The sequence below is a fragment of the Salarias fasciatus genome (genome assembly GCF_902148845.1).
Source record: "Salarias fasciatus chromosome 7 unlocalized genomic scaffold, fSalaFa1.1 super_scaffold_4, whole genome shotgun sequence".
Taxonomy (NCBI): domain Eukaryota; kingdom Metazoa; phylum Chordata; class Actinopteri; order Blenniiformes; family Blenniidae; genus Salarias; species Salarias fasciatus.
This window is the reverse complement of record NW_021941229.1, coordinates 1662407-1683604: the sequence shown is the minus strand read 5'-3', so window position 1 is coordinate 1683604 and position 21198 is coordinate 1662407. Positions and strand designations below refer to the sequence as shown.

General features: G+C 49.9%; 1 protein-coding gene and 1 long non-coding RNA gene across 5 annotated transcripts in view; one reads left to right on the top strand and one right to left on the bottom strand.

Moving 5' to 3' along the window:
• sptan1 (spectrin alpha, non-erythrocytic 1) overlaps window positions 1-19400 on the bottom strand; it is a 33135-nt gene extending 13735 nt beyond the window's left edge. For 3 of the 4 annotated variants that reach the window (XM_030085593.1, XM_030085594.1, XM_030085595.1), the window contains exons 1-21: window positions 19264-19400; window positions 8648-8887; window positions 8451-8576; window positions 7974-8114; window positions 6737-7017; window positions 6516-6660; window positions 6278-6432; window positions 5483-5618; window positions 5278-5379; window positions 5057-5194; window positions 4873-4983; window positions 4718-4795; window positions 4473-4628; window positions 4185-4389; window positions 3046-3227; window positions 2722-2965; window positions 2512-2634; window positions 2224-2441; window positions 2027-2119; window positions 1804-1938; window positions 1472-1620 (exon numbers count right to left, since the gene is read on the bottom strand). In XM_030085593.1, the coding sequence (XP_029941453.1) occupies window positions 1472-1620; window positions 1804-1938; window positions 2027-2119; window positions 2224-2441; window positions 2512-2634; window positions 2722-2965; window positions 3046-3227; window positions 4185-4389; window positions 4473-4628; window positions 4718-4795; window positions 4873-4983; window positions 5057-5194; window positions 5278-5379; window positions 5483-5618; window positions 6278-6432; window positions 6516-6660; window positions 6737-7017; window positions 7974-8114; window positions 8451-8576; window positions 8648-8884 (3155 nt within the window). In that variant the 5' untranslated portion in view covers window positions 8885-8887; window positions 19264-19400. Of the gene's footprint in view, window positions 1-1227; window positions 1285-1471; window positions 1621-1803; window positions 1939-2026; window positions 2120-2223; window positions 2442-2511; window positions 2635-2721; window positions 2966-3045; window positions 3228-4184; window positions 4390-4472; window positions 4629-4717; window positions 4796-4872; window positions 4984-5056; window positions 5195-5277; window positions 5380-5482; window positions 5619-6277; window positions 6433-6515; window positions 6661-6736; window positions 7018-7973; window positions 8115-8450; window positions 8577-8647; window positions 8888-19263 lie in introns of all 4 variants that reach the window. The other variant, XM_030085592.1, reaches the window with a different exon arrangement.
• On the top strand, window positions 18517-19625 carry LOC115383417 (uncharacterized). Its single transcript, XR_003930670.1, has 2 exons — window positions 18517-18705; window positions 19385-19625. It is a non-coding gene; the product is annotated as an uncharacterized LOC115383417 (long non-coding RNA).
• The last annotated feature ends 1573 nt before the right edge of the window (window positions 19626-21198 follow it).

Genomic DNA, 21198 nt, shown 5'->3' with positions numbered 1-21198 from the left:
GGGCGGACACAACCATGCCGTGTGTGTGAGTGTGTGTGTGAGAGAGCATTTATTTAACTGAGGATCTATAAAAGAGCGACTGGTTAAATCTACTAGGCTCGTCTGTTTGCAGCTGGACGAGGAGCTGCTGGTCCACCGTCCACGCCGGACACGGGGCCGAGGACAACCACGCCGTCCTGCTCAAACTTCAATTCCCCAGCTACGCCCACGTTCAGGAAAGCTTGTTGGCGACGGAGGACTCTCAGGCTGGCTGCTGTCACTCTGCTCTGGAGGGCCGGGCAGGGCGGAGCGCTGAGCTTTACAGTTCCCGGTACGAGCACAATGTGTGGATTCTGCTGGAGCGGCGCTGGAATCACCTGTTCCGGCAGTTGGGGGTCAGACCCCATCTATGTCACTGCACGTTTTTGTTGTTTTGTCGCTTTACCGCTGTTGGGTTTCACGTTGGGTGATGTGTATTTTTTTGTACACACTGCAGCCAACATGGTTCCACCAATCAGCCAGTTAAGACCCAGAAAGTCTTTTCACGCCGAACGAATAAGCTCAGGAGAGCATTTTGTATTGAAGCTTCAGAAAAATAAATTTGTGACTTTTTCACATTGAGGGTTTACATGGTTTTCAGTTTACAAAATCATCATAGAGGCTTGTTTTTATACCAATATTAATAAACACTGGAAATCAGCCATAACTTCATAATAAATGACAGATATTGGTCAAAATGTTGATATCGGCGCTTGCCTGACTCCGCCTGATAAAACACGTCGTTTCAGGGCATCAGACGAGCAGAAAGACTCCCCTGGGAGACCCGGCACTGTGCAGGGACCACTTTACACACTCCCAGTCTGGGATGATCTGCACTCTTTACAAACCTTTTCCTGGAAACCAGGAATACGTCACTCCGTCATACTGACCGACGTACAGCGACCCGAACGATACACTACACTCTGCTCCTACATGCTTCTCCACATGAGTCCAGCAGCAGAACGTCTCCTTCCATCGTACGGGACTCACTGAGGGCTGAGCGAACGCCACACCGTCTCATGAGTTTGAGTGAGTGATAATCTGACGGCCATGAGGAAGCCTGGGATGAGGGGATGAGAGGGCGGGCCTTCTATTCGGGTGGAGAATAGAAGGCGGGGGTCACGGCGTCACAACACGGGGGTCTGGGATGGAGTGAAGTGCGGCTGGAGATGGGATCACGACCACAGGAGAACAGAGGCTCCTACTCACAGCTCCTCCACCTGCTTCATGCGCACTGACACGCTGCAGGCCTCCTTGGTGACGAGCCTGCTCAGGAGCAAGGCCGTCGCACCGCGAGGCGGGGTTAGGGTGTTAGTGCAGGGCGGCGGGAGAGAGAAAACAGGCCAGCGCCGTGGCCGTTAGTGTCACACCGCAGCAGGAAACAACAGGCGGAAGTTACGTCCGGCGGCGGCGGCGGCGGGCCGGCCGCGAGCCGGGCCGGCGGGGTTCTTACTGGTTCTCGATCTGGTCCTGACGCAGCGCGATGCTGCCGTGCTCGTCCAGCAGGTTCTCCCTGGAGGACGACTGGGTGGGGTCCAGCTTCTTCACGTAGGCGGCGGGGACGAAGCCCTGGCGGTCGTTCACCTCCACCTTCCACCAGTCCTGCAGCCAGCAGGGGGCAGCAGCGAGACATTCCCGGCTGTTTATCAGAGCTCCGGTCTTCTTGTCCCTCCACTTAAGTAAGCTTTGATCCCAACGGGACTTTAAACTCCTTCATATTTTATACACAGCAGAGGACGATGGCTGTTTTTCCCCCAGAGCAGCTCGGTGTGTGTCTGACTGTACCTTGTTGGTGCTGTTGAGCAGGGTGAGGATGTCTCCCTTCTTCATGGTGACCTCTCGAGGGCTCTTCTCCTGGTAGTCGTACAGAGCCAAAACCAGCTCCTTCCCGGTCTCGTCGTCGGTCGGTGCCACTTGTTGCTGTGATGTTAGAACAGGAAACAGACGTGCTTGACTGGGTTCTTTCACCGAGCTGTGGACCGGTTCCCGTGGCGTCCCGCGGCCTTACCCTGCAGGACTGGGCCTGCTCCTTCAGGGACTGGATGCTGCTGCCGTAAGCGCTCAGGTCAGACATCAGGGCCTCGTGCTTCTTCAGCAGAGCCTGGAGAGGACAGACCACACAGCCAGGTGTGTTCCAGGGTCTGCATGTTGTGCCAGAAAGCAGAACCACTTCCAGGCCAAACGTGTGTGTGTGTGTGTGTGTACCTCAGCAGAGTCCTCGTCTTTGCCGTAGTCCACGCTCCCCACGATGGGCTCCTTCTCCCTCATCCAGGACTCGGCCTCGTTGGCGTCGGCGAAGTACTGCTGGGCCTGCAGGGAGTCCTCCAGGTCCTGCCTCCTCTGAGAGGCTTTGGCCTTCAGCGTGTCCCAGCGGCCGTGCAGCTCGGCCAGCTTGGCCTTCACATCCTCGCCGGCGAAGTGACCTGACACACAGCGGCATCATGAAGGCACAGACCCAACGGATGCATCTCCGCCGCGACTTCAAACCAATACCTTCGTCCACCATGGCCTCTCCTTTCTGGGTGACGGCCTTGATGCGGGGCTCGTGACCGGTGATCTCGGCCTGCAGAGCCTGGTGCTTCTTCAGCAGGTTCTGGACACCGATCAGGTCTTTTCCTGGGGAGAACACAGCCAGGGGAAGGTTGAGGTCTCGCTGGGACTGGGACTGTGGGACTCAGGGAGCGTGATGAAGCGATCTTCTACCTCTGTTGGTGGAGGCTGCGATCGGCTCTTTCTCACGAATCCAGGTCTCCTCGTCCTCGACGTCCCTGAAGAGCTGCTGCAGCCGGAGCGAGTCGGACAGCTTCTGCTTGCGGGCGGCCATGGGCTCGCGCAGGGCTTCGTAGCGCACCACCAGGGCCTCCTGCTTCTTACGGATGTTGTCGGCGTCGAAGTGGCCGGCGTCCTGGAACTGCTGGGCCTGGATGGTGATCCCGTCGATGCGATCCTGAGGGGAACATCCGCACGTCAGCGACGGCGTTCCAGACAGTGGCCGGCCGGCGCGAGCAAACGGGCCGAGCGCGTCACCTGGTGGGCCGCCACGTCGGCCTCCAGCAGGGCGTGCTTCTTCTGCAGGTTCTGGACGCTGGTCAGGTCTTTGCCGTAGTCGTCTGAGGCCAGGTGACCTTCGACCTCGTACAGCCACAGCTCGATGTCCTCCACGTTCCTGTTGAACTGCTGCTGCTGGTTGGCCTCGCGCAGCTTGATGCCTTGGAGGAAAGCAGCAGAACGCCGTTCAGACGCTGCGGCGCTTCTAACGGAGCAGGACTCCTGCTCACGTCTCCTGCTGGCTAAGATTAGTACTGCAATGGAGCTGCGCTTTACACACGCATTAATGGACTCTCTACTTTGAGTTTTTCATCAAACTTTGAATTTTGGATCATGTTACAACATCTGGGAAAAACTCAACATGATCTAAACTGAAGCCTGCTGCCTTCCTAAATCTGAATCTGATGCCCTTTAATATATGTAAAAATTCAGTCAGTCTGTCGCTGCTTTTCCTGGACTGATTGAAGAGTTTGGTCATATCTCAGGATCTGTCATCAACAAACTGAAGTCTTGCATTTTATCGTTACAGAAGGAAGAAGAAAGGGAAAACCCGCCCACAGCAGCATCTCATCTCATTTCAACACTGAGAGAATTCACATGTTTAGGAATACCAATTTCACCATTATTAAACATTATTGAAAATAAGGGGAAAAAAAACACTAACCAAAGAAATACCATAGAATGTAAATAGACGGACGTCTCTTCCCATGTCTCTGATTGGTCGGGTCAACATTTACAGAATGAATATACTTCCTAAAGTACTCTCTGTTTACCGGGACATCTCCCTGAGGGATTGGTTTAATACTTTTAAAAAGCTTATTCTCAGTTTCACATGGAACGACCCAGGGTGTGGTCTATAAGCTCTTAGGGCAGGTCCTCTCGTACTTGACCTTTAACCTTTAATGACCTGCACATTTTTTCCAAACAAAAAAAACTGATTTAAAAATTTTAAAACAAAAACATTCCAGTACTTCTGTGACTGGATTTGTCTCCCAGCCCTAGCGACTGCACCTTCAAGCTGCTCCGGACTAGAGGAAAGTTTTCACAGTTCTTCCTCGACATCCAGTCATTCAGAAAAAGCAGCGCTGCCTTCAGATGAAAAGCCCTGCAGGCCGTACCTTTGAGCTCGGTGGCCTCCAGCAGCTTCTTCCACTGGGAGCTGACCTCCTCCATGCGGCCTGCCACCTCGGTGGAGGCGTAGTGTTTCCCATCCAGCAGCTCCTGGCCGGACTTCTGCAGGGCGTCGATGCGGCTCTGGTTGGCGGACAGCTCGGCCTCGAAGGCCTGGTGCTTCTGCACCTTGCCCTGCAGGTTGGAGGGGTCCTGTTGTAAAGGAGACACAGACAGAGGCTGTAGAAACACACTGGACTGAGGGAAGCTCTCAGAGGGACGCCTGAAGCGGCCACCTTGTACGCCTCGTCGGTGGCGGTCTTCATCTTCTCGTTGATCCAGCTCTTGAGCTCGTCGGAGTCCCTGAAGAACTGCTGCAGGTGGAAGGAGTCCTCCAGGGCGGCGCGGCGGGACTGAGCGCGCTCGTGCAGGGCGTTACGGCGACTGAGCAGCTGCAAAAACACGAGGGTGAAGAGTGAAGGAGCGGCGGGTGTCAGAGCAGGCTGAAAGACTGGAGGGAGGCGCTGCTGGAGGTACGTACAGCATCTCGGCGGGTCGCCACGTCCTCTTTGGCGTAGTGGTTGTTCTGAATCAGTTTGGTGGCGAATTCATCCAGAGCCTGGAGATTTAAATCGGTTCCGGTGTGAAACCTGTCTTGCTTCGATAAAATGAATGAAGTAACAAACAGAGACTCACGGTGATTTTCTCTTCTTGGGCGCTCAGCGACTTCTCGAAGTCCTCGTGTTTTTTCAGCAGAGCCTCGACGCTGTCCAGAGAGTCACCCAGGTCTTCGTTCAGGAGGAAGGCCTACAGAACGGAGACGGACCGTCAGCCCAGACTCTGGAGGTGCGCTCTCCGGCTCCTCCTCCTGTCCGCTCACCTCCTGCTTGCTCATCCAGTTGTCCACCTGCTCCGTGTCCCTGTAGAAGAGCTGCAGGTCCATGCACTGCTCGTACTGCTGCCGGCGGACCTCCCACAGCTCCAGCAGCGACTCCTTCTCCTCGGTGAGGATGCCCAGCTGCACGCAGGAGCACCGGAACAGGACGTGGTGTGAATGCGGTGCAGGGTCACAGTATCGAGCAGACGCCGTCAGATCGGTACCTTCTCCTTCACCTCCTCGGAGGCGTAGTGTCCCGTGTTGAGCAGAGCCTGGCCGGCTTCATCAGTCGCCCTGAAGCTGTCCTCGTGGGCGTCGATCTCTCCCTGGAAATCACAGGAAACGCATTGAAACATTTAAAAACGCCGAGCGTTTTTCCACTCGTGGCGTTGACGCTCCTCTGCGTCTTGGCGGAACGCATTAAGACACCTTGTGCTCCTGGTGGCGGTCCAGCAGAGCCTCGGCTCCGGCCACGTCGTTGGCCAGTTCGTCGGCGTTGATCAGAGCCTTCATCTCCGTCACCCAGCTGGTCAGATCCCTGAAGTCAGCGGTGAAACGCTGCAGCCTGGACGAGAGGCGGAGTCACGATCAGATCCAACGTCAAAGTGTGAAGACGACAAATCTTTGCTTTTTATTGGTACAAATAATCAGCGGAGAGAAAAACACGCTAACACAGCAAAGCCAGGAAACAGACTGACATTTCAGACCGTCGTTCACTTGTTGGAGAGTTTTAGAGCGCGCCGGGAATCAAAACCGATTCCTTTCAGGTGATCATGAGGGATTAAGTGATGGATGATTAATTAAATCAGATACTCGGATATATTTTGTCACTTTTGTGAGACGCAAGTTAGTGAATGAATGGGAATGATCACATTTTTCAGTGTACATATCCACCTTTAAAGAGAAATAAATCCTCCTCTGTCACATATATCATTAATGAGAGTGGACAGAATAAATCCTCCTGTCCTCACGTCCTGAGGTGTTATCACGGCGCTGTTAGCTAAGGGAGTAGAAAAGCCTTTCTGAGCTAGAATTAGGCTTTTAGTCACAATATCTGGTAAATCTTTCCATAGTCTTTCCTCATATTGAAAAACAAAACCTATTTTTTCATGTGGTGGTTCAGAGTTCATATCGTCCTACACCTCAATATTCTGCGGGTCGTGAGCGATTGGTGAAAATGCTGTAAACGGTCTGGCTGGGTGTGTGTGTGTGTGTGTGTCTCACTGGTAGGAGTCGTTGAGGCGGGCGTGGCGCTCTGCAGCCAGGGTGCGGATCTGCTCCCAGTTGGTGACCAGCTCGTCCTTCTTCAGGTGGATCTGGGTGGCGTTCTGCGGGTGCGTCTGCTGCAGGCGTTCGGCGTCTCTACCCAGCGTGTTGACCTGGAGGGCGGCCATAACCACACGTCAGAGGGGTTTTGTCGCTCTGCAGTCTGAGTCGGGGAGTGCAGCGGCGTGAATCCTGCCTTGTCCTCCAGAGCGGCCAGGTCTCGCTCCAGACCCTCGTGTTTGCGCAGCAGGGCCTGCACGCTGGCCAGGTCGCGGCCGAAGTCGTCCGACGCCATGAGCTGCTCCTTCTCCTTGATCCAGCTGATGGTCTCGTCCACGTCTCTGCGGTGGGGATCAAACACGGCCGGTGAGACGCCGAGCGAGGCCCGAGGCGGGTTCCGTCGGCGCCGCCGTTCACCTGTTGAAGCGCTGCACCTCGGCCGCCCCGAACAGCTTGCCCTGGCGGGCCTGGGCCAGGCCCTTCAGGCGCTGCCACGCCGCGTTGACCTCGTCCTGCTTGCGGACGATCAGCTCGGCCTCGGGGTGGGCCTCCTGGATCAGTTTGGCCGCCAGCTGGTTCACCTCGTTGACGCGCTCCTCGTGCGCCGCCAGGTCCGTCTGGAACTCCTCGAACTTCTTCTGCAGGAGCTCCACGTGCTCCAGGTCCTGGCCCAGCTCCTCCGAGGTGGCCATGGCCTCCTGCGGGAGCACCACACTTCAACTTTGGTCAAATTATTAGAGAAAATAGAGGGGGGGTAAATACAGAGAGGGTGAATCAAAACAGATTCCTGGGAGTAATAACTGACGACATTCGCCGGAAACCATAAAACAAACTGAGAACAAAGCATCCAGAAGCATCTCAGTCCTGGCCAAAGCCGCGACATGCTGGAGCAGAAATCTCTCCTCATTCTTTACAACTCACTGATTTTGTCATATTTAACCTACTGTGTGGACATTTGGGGAAACACACCTGTAAATTCATTAAAAAGACTTATTATCCTGCAGAAAAAAGCAACAAGAATTGTTCACAAGGTCGGCTTCCATAAACACAGCAATCCACTGTTTCTACATTCAAAATCTTAGAAATTCATGGCTCTTGTGGAGTTTAAAACTATTCAAATCATAAACAAAGCAAAGAATCACTTATTACCACATGATATCAAATTGTTCTGTGAAAGAAAGAAGTTATCACCTGAGGGGAGTTTCAGTTTAAAGTTCATAAAGTCTGAAGCTCTGAAGAGTTTCTGTCACAAAACGGGAGTAAAATTATGGAAGAAATGATCTGTGGAGACCAGACAAGTCTCAAGTGCAACTGAATCCAAACAGACATAAGGAAGTGAAGCTGGCAGGATGCAGGATTCTGCGATGAGACGGCTGTTTAGTCTCTGGTGAGTCACTGAGTGACGGGTGGAGTTTAACTGCAGACTTTTGGCTCATTGAGGCACTAAAATGATCCACGTGACAAAGATGGAATGAGGGGAGGATTCAATAAGCGTCTGACTTCTTCCTTCTACCTTTCAGACATAACAAGAAGACTTATGGATTTGGATGTTCTTTTCTTCCGTGTATTTCTTTTATTCTATCTTTTTTTGTTTGAATCATTGTTCACTGTTTAACTGTCGGACTGTCTCCTCCGTCCTGCTGCAGAGTCTGACCTTGTCGCTGATCCAGTCCAGGGCGTCCTCACACTCCCGCAGGTACTGGACCAGTTTCTGCGCCTGCAGCAGACGCATGCCCTTCTCCTTGGTCCTCTGCAGCAGCAGGTCCCACAAGCGGTGCAGCTCCTCCAGACGAGTCTGAAACACAGCAGGTCGTTATGGAAGCGGGAGGAGGAGACCTCTGAGGGTCTGCCAGGAGAAACCTGGGGAGAGGAGCAGAGCGGCGCTCGCCGGCTTCACAGCACTCAGGCTCACACTGCAGACCAGCACCTACTTGGATGTACTCTGCCATATTGACAGCGGTAACTATGGGTCTCTGCTGAGTCCGGTAAGGCGTGTAGGACTGAATCAGACGGCAACGGTTACAACCAGACAGGAATTCAGATGGAGCTGGTGAGTGTTTATAGGGTTTCATATCGGCACAAGCTGAACTGTGTCCACCGGGAGCACAGGGGGCGGTGCGGCGGCTCTTACTCGAATGGTCTCGGAGGAGAAGTGGCCCTCGGTGATCATCAGGTTCCCGGTGTCGTCCAGCTTGCCGATGGCTCCGGCGTTGGCCTGGACCTCGGCCTCGAAGGCCTGGTGTTTCTGCAGCTTCCCCTGAGGAGCGCAGACACGGCGTGAGGCGGGGCTGCCGCCGCGGCGCTGCCGCGGCCGGGGGCGGCACTGACCTGCAGGTTGGACGGGTCCTTGTAGCTCTCGTCAGAGGCGATCTGCAGCTTCTCCTGGATCCACTTCTCCAGCTCGTCGGCGTCGCGGCGGAAGAACTGGAAGCGGTACGAGTCCTCCAGCTTCTGCCGCCGCATGATGGACAGCTCCTTGAAGCGTCGGTAGCGGTCCAGCACCTGCTGCCGGCGCTCCTGGATGTCCTCGGCGGTCTCCAGCACTTTGACCCCTGCGGTGTCCATTTTCTGCAGAACAAACGGGACATGTCATGTGAGGGGTCACGGTTAGGACGGGTTAGGTTAAAAAACAAAACTAAAACATTGATTTTCCTTTGAATGGGCCGACATTAAATCATAAAAACCTCAAATCAATCTCGGAATGTCTTCTCTACTGTGTGTAATGCAGCCTGAAGTTCAAAGCCCAGCAGTCGGTGAGATTTTACCAGGTAAAACTATGGATTATGTCTGTAACAGCAGCATACTTGACATTTAAACACTTTCCTCAAAACATGGAAATGGATACGGTTTCATTGCCCCAGAAATGCTGAGTGAGAGCTGACAGGGCTGGATGTCCTTTAATGAAAGTCTCATCCTTTAACTATTTGAAAACCTGGATCCAAACCAGAGATTAGCTTCATAAACCACCATCTTATCTGTGCATCCCACACAAAGCTCTGCTGTGTCCACAGTGGGACAGCCCCCCCACTGAGCGAGAACGTCTCTGAGCTCCCGCCTTTCAACATTTCTCTAAAGCTTTTCTGCACTGAAGTTTATTCCAAATGTTTTTACTGACTTTGTTCTAAACAAGCATCTTCTAATGAAATGCCAGTCTGTGTATTTTAGTTTAATTTTTCATGCAGCTGTCCTCCTCCAGGCCTGAACTCTTCTGCTGCCCCCCAGGAAGAGGCCCGAGCCGCCCTCTGATAAGCACTGCTTCATAAATGATGAAAATGAAACCAGGACCAGAGTATCCGGACCTCCTCCTCCTGACGGTGTGGACGGGATTCTGTCTGTCAGTGTTATTTGTGTAACACCCCCGTCCGCTCCCCTCCCCTCCCCTCCCCTCCCCTCACTCCCACCCATCCTGTGTCAAGCTGAGCAGCTGGATGGGGCCCGGGGCTGAAATAGCCAAAATGCCTCATGGGGGTGGGGCGGAAATTCCACAAGCATGAGAGCAGCAGCCGAGGTCCAGGACAATGAGAAGAGTGCAGTCAGCCCCTCTGAACACTCAGGGAGCCTGTGGCCCCAGCAGCCGGGGGGCCACACACTCCGACACACTCTGCTCAAAGCCCAGTGTCTGAAAAGAGCTACTGAAGGTGTCAAACGTGAGGCCTGCAGCCCAAAACTGGCCTAGAGGGGTCGAAAAGGGCCTAAGCTGAGACGTGTGTATGTTAGATTATCTTGAAGAGTGAGTTATTGTCACCATGGCGGCAGCAGTGGGATTGTTTTCTTTGTCTCTACGACAGACCACACCCATAAAGCACAGCAGGAGCCAGAGGAAACCACGTATTGATCCACTGGAACCAAACCGGGTCCACCCAGCACAGCGGCCGGCCCGCAGGCGACGCGGCCCCCGTGTGAATGACTGGGAGATTTTTGTCGATGCTGCAGACAGCGGAACAAAAAGCAGAGGGCGGACCGAGACGGCGCTCTGCTGCCCGTCTGCTCTGAATGGGGACGGATTAGTGGAGTCAGCAGAGCAGCCACATCCAGCCTGAGATGCTCCGGTCTGCAGGGCGGCGCCAGCTTTTACAGTACACACAACACAGCAGACAGACAGAGAGAGAGAGAGAGTGTGTGTGTGTGTGTGTGTTGTAAGCGGATTTATGAGGGGCTGTACAAGGCTTAATTCATTCTGGCCCTCTCACACACACATTTTCTCTCTGACACACATACACTGTCTTTTTAAACACACATATTCTCCTTGCACATTTATTTTCATTTTCACACACATGCATAGTCCTCTCACACGCATACATTCTCCTAAATAAATAGGCATATATGCATATGTACAAAGAAAATATATGTATGTAAGAGAAGAGTGTGTGTGTGAGGATAGTGGAAAGTTCACAATTTCTTGCGCTGTGATTTGTTAAGAAGCTCCAGTGGGCGGGTCCTGTTCAGGTCATAGTCAACATGTAAGGTGTAGTGGAGTCTGAGCGCTGCTGAGGCTACTGGGGTATTAGGGAATATTCTATCATCCCCAGAAATGGCCAGATCTGTATCCTGGTGGCTTGAGCAGCAGGTGGCAGGTTCATCTCCACCAAACTGGACTCACAGCACAGTGGAGCGTGAGAAACTCTCCAGACCTGCCAACGTCCAAGTGAACAAGCAGCTAACGCTAACGCTACACGCTAACACTACACAAGGCCCAGCTGGAGGATTAGAACCGTTTTTCATCCACCGTGTCATCGTGCAAAGGCTGAATGACGCTTTCCGTACAGACATGATGATTTAAGACACAATAAATAAACATTTTATAGAAAAAAAAATGTCTGCTAGCTGAATGCTAACTTCTATGGAAAAACCCATTGACATGCTAATAGTCAACAGCTATGGAACTTGCTGCAACCAACTAAACTGAACATTTCACTCACTAAATACAAAGAACAAACTAATCATTTCAATAATTACTGGCATATATTTTCCTCACTCAGAAAAACATGAATAATCAAAAATTCTGACAAAACACCAGGAAGTAACTATGGAAGCCTGAGAGGCTCAAAACGCAAATGACAAATTCATCCAGAACCTTCAGCTTTTGACGGAGTGACGTCGCACGCCAACCCGAGGACCCCTGCCGGGACAGCGAAGCCGTGAAGAGTCTGCCAGTGTGGATTACTACCATTTGGATCAGAAAGTTTTTTCCACTGGAAGCACTGGAATATCATGGAGCTGCTGGGACGGCGTGGCTCACCATCAAGGACCCGAGTCTGCAGGGTGCAGTGAGCAAATCGCTTGCTGCCGGCCCACACAGACGGATTACCTGCGGGGGCGTGAAACCTCACACTTTGGGGGACTTTGGGGAAGTTTAGACATTTGAAATATTTAAATGAATTGCTTTGCTTGACCGTGTTGTGCAGTGTTTTGTGTTACCTTTAAAGAGAAGGGCACCTGACCGCCGGGTGGCTGTTTTTTTTTTGGTGGCATTTCATTTAGGATAAAACGCTTTAAATTGAGTCTAAAACCCGAGTTATTTGCTTATTATTCACCCCTGCTGATAGGTGTAGAGCCACCTTATTTTGTGTTGGAACAAGATCGCCTTCAAAGTGACAAGTGAGCATAATCACCGGCAAAGTGGGAAGATAAGTTCAAAAGAAAATGGCATCAAGTACCAGGTTGTTATCCGCATCGAGAGAAAATGAGCACAGAGCGGCTCAGAGCTCTGGCTGACACGTCTGGTCAGCTCATCGCCAATCCAATGCCTCAGAAAATAAATCCCTCCTCTTCTTCCTAACGTGCCCTCATTCACAGTGAGCACAAATCATGTCAGAGATTTAACAGGACCCAGAATCCACACACACTGTGATAACAGTCAGTACCTTATCTGAGACACATTCCTAAACTGCTTTAACTAACAGGATCTTGAATGTTTCCACTGCACACCAGCAAACCAGCTTTTACCATTTTGACACTCTCAGCAATCGTTATCGAAGCTTTGCCAGCTGCATGTTTCTTTAAAAAGGAAGAGCTGGTCCCATAAAGACTGTTTAAGTAAACAGAGTTGAAGTTCAGAAATCTCAGTCTCATTTTATGTCAAATATAAACAGCCTTGGTATTATGAAATGAGGCTGTTTCAATAAAAAAAGTGCACACAGTGAGCGCTGTGGCTGTCAGTGGTGAGAAATGCTCAAGTTCATCAGCAGAGGTACAAACATCCGCTTCAGTTAAATAATGTTACACTTTCCTTTTTTCTCTTTACCATGAACACATTTTTGAACAACGTAGCGCCAACAGCACCACCTGCTCTCCGTCAGCGGAGGCGCTCAGTGCCATTCCAGGCTACAGGTCTGAAAAATGCAGTGACGCAGCAGAAAAACAGGAACCACGTGACGAGCTAATAAGGAGTCTTTTAATCTGTGGAGAAGACAGACCGTGTCTCTTCGGTTCGGCATGCCGTCTGATAATGATCACGGTGGATTATTGAAGAGCACGTGACGGCGTTGGCGCCGTGACGCCCCCGAACGCAGCATGGAGCCTGCTGATAGCCTGTACCTCCATCCTGTATCAGGAGACAGCAGCTGTCCATCACCTCCTGGGGGGGGGGGGGGGGGGGGGGGGGGGGGCTCTGCTATGCTAACACCCACACACACTACTATCAGCATTTGAACCATTGGCTCCTCCTTCAGAGACTTGTAGGCGTGATGCACAGCCGCCACTTTTCCTCACGCTACATTTAACATCTAATGGACACATGTGACTGTCCAAGTCTGGACCCTCCAAAGTCCAGTTCTCCACTTTTACAGGGTCAAAACTGCTACTAAAACTGCTGGCTACTGACCCTGTATGTCTGCCGATGGATCATTTATTTCATACTCTCTGCTGAGGCGGCCACTTGAGATGAACCGCATTACGGAGTCGGATCTGTGGGACTAAAAGCCTAAAAGACTAAACATGGGAAAGGATGGAGACACTGGACTGGCTGCAGATGAAGACAGATCAGATCAGATCAGATCAGATCAGATCAGATCAGATCAGATCAGATCAGATCAGATCGATGGTTTTCTGATTGAGATTGAGTTGAAGAATTATCACGACTCAATCAGCTGTCAGAGAATGGCACTGCTCCGCCCCGGCAGGATTACAGCTATGGGTTGTCATTATGAGCTCTGAATGAGACTTCCTGTGAAGTGCCAGAACACAGATGTATTTTTAGCAGCGATCCATACGGCCTCTTGTTGCCGAGAGAAGCAGCACTGATAAAACATGAGTGTGTGGGTGGAAGCACGGTGCACTTATCCACTCGGCCCATTTCAACGATCGCCTGCCTGCTGGAGGAATTTGAAAATGGACGGCTCCGACGCTCGTCGAGAACCAAGAATACAGAGAAGCAATATACCCCCAACCAAACCAGCTCTCAAACAGTTAATGGATTCAAGAGAAGACTGTTCCAGAGAAACACCGAGTGTCCTCAAACAGTCAAAGGCGGTAAAGAGGGTGGAGCCCCAGATTTAAGGACTGAGACTCAAACCAATGAGCTAAAAACATGTGAGGGGATGAAACACTGCAGCTTTCCAGGAGAGTGTCCCTCAACAGACAGCAACACCACAGCGTGAAGCAGGGACGCATCAGGATATCAGCTTCACACCAACAATCAGCTGACAGAGGTAGCATCCGCATGAAGCGCCGGTGGTCAGATGAGCAGCTCTTCTTTGCTGGTGTAACCAGTGTGAGCACGCCATGGCAGCATTAGCACATCACGAGCTGAGAGGAATCTGCAGGAAACAACACAGACCTGTTTCCCTGCAGAAGACAGATACAATGGAAAATGCAACTTATGTCAATATTTAACACGTTAATGAAGACACCGGCTAACGCTAACGTTGGTTCTATTGTTTAAACTACACAATCATCCTCATTAGATTTAAACAAATAAATAATCTATCAGTATTGGTTTGAATTAGATGCTGCTTCGTATATCGAATAGTTGTTGAGCTGAATTACTTCTAACGCCTGTAATTAGATAGATTTTTGTTAATTTTCTTAATCCCTTCACCCTCAAACAAAATGAAACCATGATGAGGCTGAATGTGACGCAGAAACTGACCAGGAACGTCCACAACAAAGCATCAACCACCCAGTGATCTCTCAGCGTCTTAACCAGTATTAAAAAGCAGCAGCATGCTGCTGCTCCATCCTGAAGCTCAACACTGTTTCCTCGCCAGAATGACTAAGACTCACACTCCCATGCAAACCAATTCACAGCATCGAGAGACATGCAGGGACGGTCCGTTCACGTCTCCCACTGAGCGTATGAGAGGATAAACCAGGTCAACAGGAAGTCCAGAGATGTGAGGGACACACGACAACTCGACGGCACTGAAAGGATGAAAAGGAGGCGAGAGAAAGGCATACACACAGCGTGACGTCTGGATCCAGGATCTCTGCTCCTCCGGTTCCTGCTGGACCAAAGTCCAGTCCGGTCAGGTCTGGGAGGACTGGAGGTCCACTCCTCAGCGCAGACAGACGCAGTGCACCTGCAGTGACTGGACTGGAGAGACAGAGCCCAGCCCTGCTCCTGCTGCCCCCCCCACCGACCAATCACACGGCCTGACACAGCGCTTTACTCAGCACAGCAACATCACTCTAGAAGCTTCTCTCACACACACTCACACACACACACAAGACGGTGCTTCAGGAGCAGTGAGTCGACACAGAGATGAGGAGTGATGGTGAGCGCTCCAGCTGATCGGGGATCACCACACGTTTAACAGACCAGCTGAGTTTGCTCGGACAGACATGACGGGACTGAAAACATGGAAACATGGAAATATTCTGATCTGATAGCATGACCACATAAAAACTTTCCTTTCAGAGGGTTTGGTTTGGCTCATGTCCAGTCAAACTGAACGCAGTCTGCTGGTTCTGATCAGGTCTCCATTCTTATTCTGCAAGTCATGATCTACCGGATCACTGATCACGCTGCTCTCAAAACATGATCCTCTTTTCCCCATCACTTTCTGAATGAGGAGAAAATTTCTACAGTGGCGCTTCAGTAAAGATGGACTATTATGGGACGGATCCACCACCTGAATGGAATTATATTCTGAGTGCACAATTAATCTGATTACTCATTGTTCATGTAAACAGGAAAATCTGGTCTCTCAGGCAGAGAGGATTCAGTCAGACTGACACACAAAGGGCCATGGAACACGGTGCAGTTCAGAATTAAAGTATTCTCCTTCTGTTTACATTGAAAACATGTTTACTCACGTCCACCTAATTCTGCTGTAACTCTGGGGGGTGTGAAGGGTTCTGAATGAACAAGGGCAGGAAGTGACGGATTTACGTCTACTGGAAGCAAACAACCTCCAGTTCCTGTGTCTTTTCTTTATGAACTTTGATGCTCCAGCTTTAAAAGGGTCGGCATTGTTCAGCTTCTGTCCATCCACACTTTCCATTATATCCATTTATTCTAAAGCTCCATTAAATAAATCGTCTCTGTTCGAGTCCCACGCTTGCTCCGGGCGGCCATGTTGGAATATTTGCATCTCTGGGAAGAAGCCTGAGCAGAACGAGCGGAATTAACTTAAAGTGGAATAAAAGGTTTACATGATGGAGGAATCGATAAATTCTGCTTTAAAATGAGAATAAACCAAACACTTTTTTCTGAATTAACCTGAAGTTCTTTCAGAATCAAGGGTTTACGTGGTCATTTTAAAGTGGAATTGAAGTCAGAATATTCTCCTGCAAACGTGGCCAGTTAAAGCTAGGGTTGGCGATCTTGGAAAACTAGCGTTAGCATGTAGCATCTCCCCAAGGCTCCGCCTAGCTAGCTCCGCCCAGCTCCCACCCCATTGGAGGAGCTCCCGTTGGAAGCTGAGACGCGGAGACGTTCACAGCGTGCACGGCGCTTCCGCGTCCAGCGCGTTCCTGGCGTAACCTGTCCTCAGCACTTCATTTATTTGTTTTTCTTTATTTGCACTACGCCAAGTTATGGCGCACTCAACGGTAAGTAAAGCCCCAAACATTCTTCCCCGCCATTCTGCAACGACGCTCCGTCCTTCTACACTTCTGAACCAGGGTCAGTGCACGTGTACATGTACGCGCAGGGGGGCAGGTCGAACGGCGAAGGGATTTGATTGATTCAAAAAAAGGTGTCCCCTCAAGACTATTGGTTGCTGTTTGTCCTGTTTTACTCCTGCTGTAGATAGCGGATATTTTCCAAACTACTTTAAAAACACGCTATGAATTGCTTCCCATCGGGTCATAAAGATCATTTTAACCAGTATTTAAAAAAATGTATCTCATTCAAATCGCCAACCCTAGCTTTAAGAGGCGGCAGAGTTTCTATAGAAGGGAGTCAAGCAGGCGGCCCAGAGAGTCTCCTGATGGATTCAAACAGCAGGGTTGTCCACTGCAGTTACGTAACACGACACAGTGAGTCCGAACCGGAAGGGAAAGGCCAGGAATGCTTTCAATAATGCAGCAGTGCAGCCTAGCAACCCCACTGCCAGCCAAGCTGCCCTGAAGTCACCTTCTGAAGGCCAGGATTTCAGATTGCACTGATCCTTTCTGATTTTGGGGTTTTTGTCCTGGTCTGGCAGCATTCAGGTCAAACTTTGTGGAACGTGAAGTGAAACGAGTGCCACTCGTGGGCTGCAGGCTGGGCTAACCTGAAAACCCTGAAAGCAGCACGTCTATTTTCTATTTGGGTCACGACACCTCTCCGTTTGCTCTGAAATAAAGCTGATGGAGGTCGAGCAGGCTGATGCAGTAATGAGGGTTTAGCATTGCCTGAAGCCCCTGGATACAGCAGCAGTGTTCAGGGGCGATAAATGGCCCAATTCCATTTGGAAAGTCTGAACACTGACGATTCTAAAGAAAAATGAGGACTTTTTTTTTTTCTAAGCAAACTGCTGAAAAATACAGTGGAAAGCAGGAGAAACATGTACCCGATTGTTGCTTTTAGCAGCCTATTATGTTTTCAAAAGGACATCCACAATGTGGCCTTGATGCTAATGCTAATCTGCTAGCAGTAACGTCTCATTACTGCGACTCCGCGGCTGTGACCGCCAGTGAATACATCACAAACAGGAAATCTAAAGGCATGTCTTTCTCTGTACTCCATGGACCAGAATGGACACTCTGGCAGGCCTGCTGTGTCCCGTGGGCCGTATGTTTGACCCCTGGGCTACATCATACGGCTGCTTACACCAAGGAAATTGTACACATTATCAATACAGCGCAGCGAAGAGGAGTGTTATTGACAGGAGAGCTGAACATGCAGGAGTGAACGGCCCTCTAACATCACTAGAGCCACAGTAAAGCTGCACTTAAGAGTTCTGATGACTCTGTGTTCCAAACACAAGCTGGAACTGCTGCTAAGTGAAGTGCATCCAAATGAATGCTGGGAAATATCCCTGCTCCCCCGAGGCATGGTTTGGATGCCATGATAAACAGACATACACTGTACTCAACACGACACATGACCTGCATGAGCATGTGAGCAGCCACTCTCCCCGAGCTGCACCATGTCAGCTCAGCGCTACCTCAATCATCTTCTGAAAGAAGAACACACACCATTCAGACTCCGGGACATCCCAGAAACACAACTAAATCACCAACGTTCCACCGAGGGTTTCGCCCCCAATAGTTTCCAATCATAAATGTGCTGTTTGGCTGTAATGGTTTGTTTTGATCCACATGTGAACTAAGTGTTCAAAGTGCATTTGGAACATAATGACTGTAAACACTTGTGATCTATCTTATTATTTATGTCACGCTGCATCACCAGACTGACACAATGAATCAATGTGCAGTGCATAACATATTTATTACACTTCCTTTGGACACACTCACCCTGTGTGGTTTTTCTCAAGGTTTCCCTTCATGTTGGAAGTGAATTAATGGCTTAAAAATGCATTTTGGTATGAAAGTGTGTGTGACTAGATGTCTTTTTGTGTGTTTCTGTGCAGGGTGCTCAGCTGCTAAATCCACACACAAAAAAAGGAAGTAGTTCTTCAGAGGTGTGTTTCTTCACTCATTCTCATTATGGCTGATCTCTGACATGAGCTGGTATGTGAGGAACTCGGCTCCACCGTGACAGGTCCAGCTGAGCTGACCTTTGGCTGCTGCATAATCCCAGCCCCACCCTGTGAAAACGGTGACTCCAAACGGGACACTCTGGAGGGGAAACGAGACCGTGTGCAGCCGTTTGCATGTGTAAATGATTATGTGTGGCCAAGCTCTGGTGGAGATACGAGACACATGTATGGAGGTGTGACAGCTGGGGACACAAGCCAGGGGCTGGGCGGCTCCCCAGCCACGGCCTGCAGGACACAGCCATCCCTCAATCGTTTCATTATTTCCATCCAGATCACTAAGATGATTACTGAGAACAGGTCTGTGTCGGTAGATGAATAAAACACATTCGGTGTTTGTTTTTCTCGTATTCAGCTGTAAAGTAACAGGCCGGCTAGCTGACAGCACCGCCTAACACCTCACCTACATTCATGACTGCTAACAAACCATCGCGATTTACAACATCAAGCCAGGATAATTACAAGTTTTTGAGAAACAGATTAGTGTGTGAGACTGTAAGTAAACCGGCATTAATGAAGCTAGAACCGAGCAATGCAAGCTAAAGCTAATGTAATTTGCTAGTGTGGCTAATGCTAACATATAGATAAGATCTCTCTCCCAGGCCGCCTCAAAGGTGAACTTGCACGCTTTTCTGTGGATGTTTCCATTATTCCTCATGTTTTATTGTAAAAGTCATTCAACAATAGAAATACTTGCAGTTGATTCATGCTAGCCACACCTGGGTAATGGACCCACACACAGGACTGCAGGCACGTAGCCGAACCAGTCAAATGTCACAAATTAAAAAGCTCCGTCTACGTGCTGCATCGAATGGGTAGTTACACAAATATTTACTTAATAAAATAAAATGTTCGTACCTCGGTCTGTTTGCAAGAAGCTTACGAAGTTGTATTTGTCCAGTGGAATCGACGACGAAGGATGGGGGCAGCTCCGAGGGACGGCTGTTTTTTTTACCCGACTCTGACGTCTTCTCTGCAGCGACACGAAGAGCCGAGAATGACCGGAGAGAGCCGAAAACTGCCGGAGATAGCCGACAACTACCGGAGAGCCGACATCTGCCGAACAGAGCCGACAATGACCGGACAGAGCCGAAAATTACCCGAGAGAGCCGACAACTGACGGAGAGAGCCGAAGCGCATCCGATTAACCTGAGTCCCGCTTATCATAATTTGGCACCGATTCCATTTTTGGAATAACCAGTACAAAAATATTATATATAAAAAAAATGGAAATGTACTTAAATGTATGTCATGAGGATCTTTTATTTGGAGGTCCAACATACTGTCACAAAGAAGAAACAGTAAAGAAAAAGCTAATGTGCAGCAATAATGGCACCCGTCATTAATATTTGATTATAAACCCTTCAGCAGCGATGACAGCCTCCAAATGTTTCTTGTTTATTTGTAGTGTTTTCCCCCCAAATGGCAGATTTCAGCTTAAGCCAAAGATTTTCAATGGGACTGAGATCAGGACTCATTACTGGTTATTTTAAAAAAGTTAATTTTGGTCATTGTCTTGCTGGAGGATCACGATCTTCAACCTTCAATTGAAGGTGATGGTGCCGCACGTCGTGTCCCACAACACCTTTGATTCCCTTCCCCTGCTGCGATTCAGAAACACAAATAAAGAGCCGGAAAACTCCAACACTACACAATAAGGTTCTTATAATATATGTGCATCATTTTCTATAAATATTCTGCAATAAAAGAGCAGATAAACAGCTTGGGGCCCCGAGGAGGCGGAGCTTAGGAGAGATTCCACCAATGAGTGATGAACAACATACATGAATGACATGAAATTAAACCAACCAGCAAGTTTACTGGCTGCTGCTTAAGGTGAATTGAAGGCGTCCCATCAAGATCTAATTCATAAATGCATTCAAACTGAAGAATGATGAAGCTGCACCTTAAAAATTCACCAAATTTACCAATAGCCATGACTGCTGTTCTTCCAAGAAGGCGCAAGACGGCCTGTCCAAAAAAAATAAAAAATTGGGGGACTGGATTCAGAGCCCCCGACGCCCTGCAGGTCTGTGTTAGCTTTCATTTTTATTTTGTTTTCATGTCTGTAACAAAAGTTCCAAAATAATCAAATATTGTTTAAAAAAACCCCCCATGAACACATATGAGTGTAGACACGTTAAAACAAATGTGTGTGTGGACACACAGCTACATGTAAACTCACAAAACACTGGAAATATCAGGCTTTGGGCTTAAATTTCAGGATAAGTTGAAAAGGATCAATGGCCTTTTCAGCTGAAGTGAAGGTGACCTTCACTGACCTTCTGAACACAAGCGTCCACTCTTCAGAGCTTAAGGACACAATTCACTCCAGGATGGATCAACGCATCTCCATCTGAGACTCTAGTTTGTTTCTAGCTATGAACTGAGTCAGTTTTCTCCTGCCTGATGCTGGTGGGCGGAGCCTCAAAGGCCTCCTGCTGCGTCCGGTCAGTATCACCATGGGGTCCTTATTTTTATATACTGATGAGGAGAAGTAGCAGTTTAAAGCTCGTGGCCCGCATCATGAAATATGAAACGACGAAACCTTTCAGGATCTGCCTTCAGCAGTCCAGGACCGGAGCGCTGGGAGACAGAGCCGACCTGACTGATCTGAGCGGAGGTGATCCAACCTGATCAGAGTCCCGCCACAGGAAGAGTCAGAGCCCAGCGCCGCCCGGATCAGCTGATCTCCACGAGGCTTCGGCCGACAGGAGCCGGTCTGTTCATGAAGAGGATCCACCGTGCACACACTCTCTGAGCCACAGCAAACACACTACACTCACATTTAAA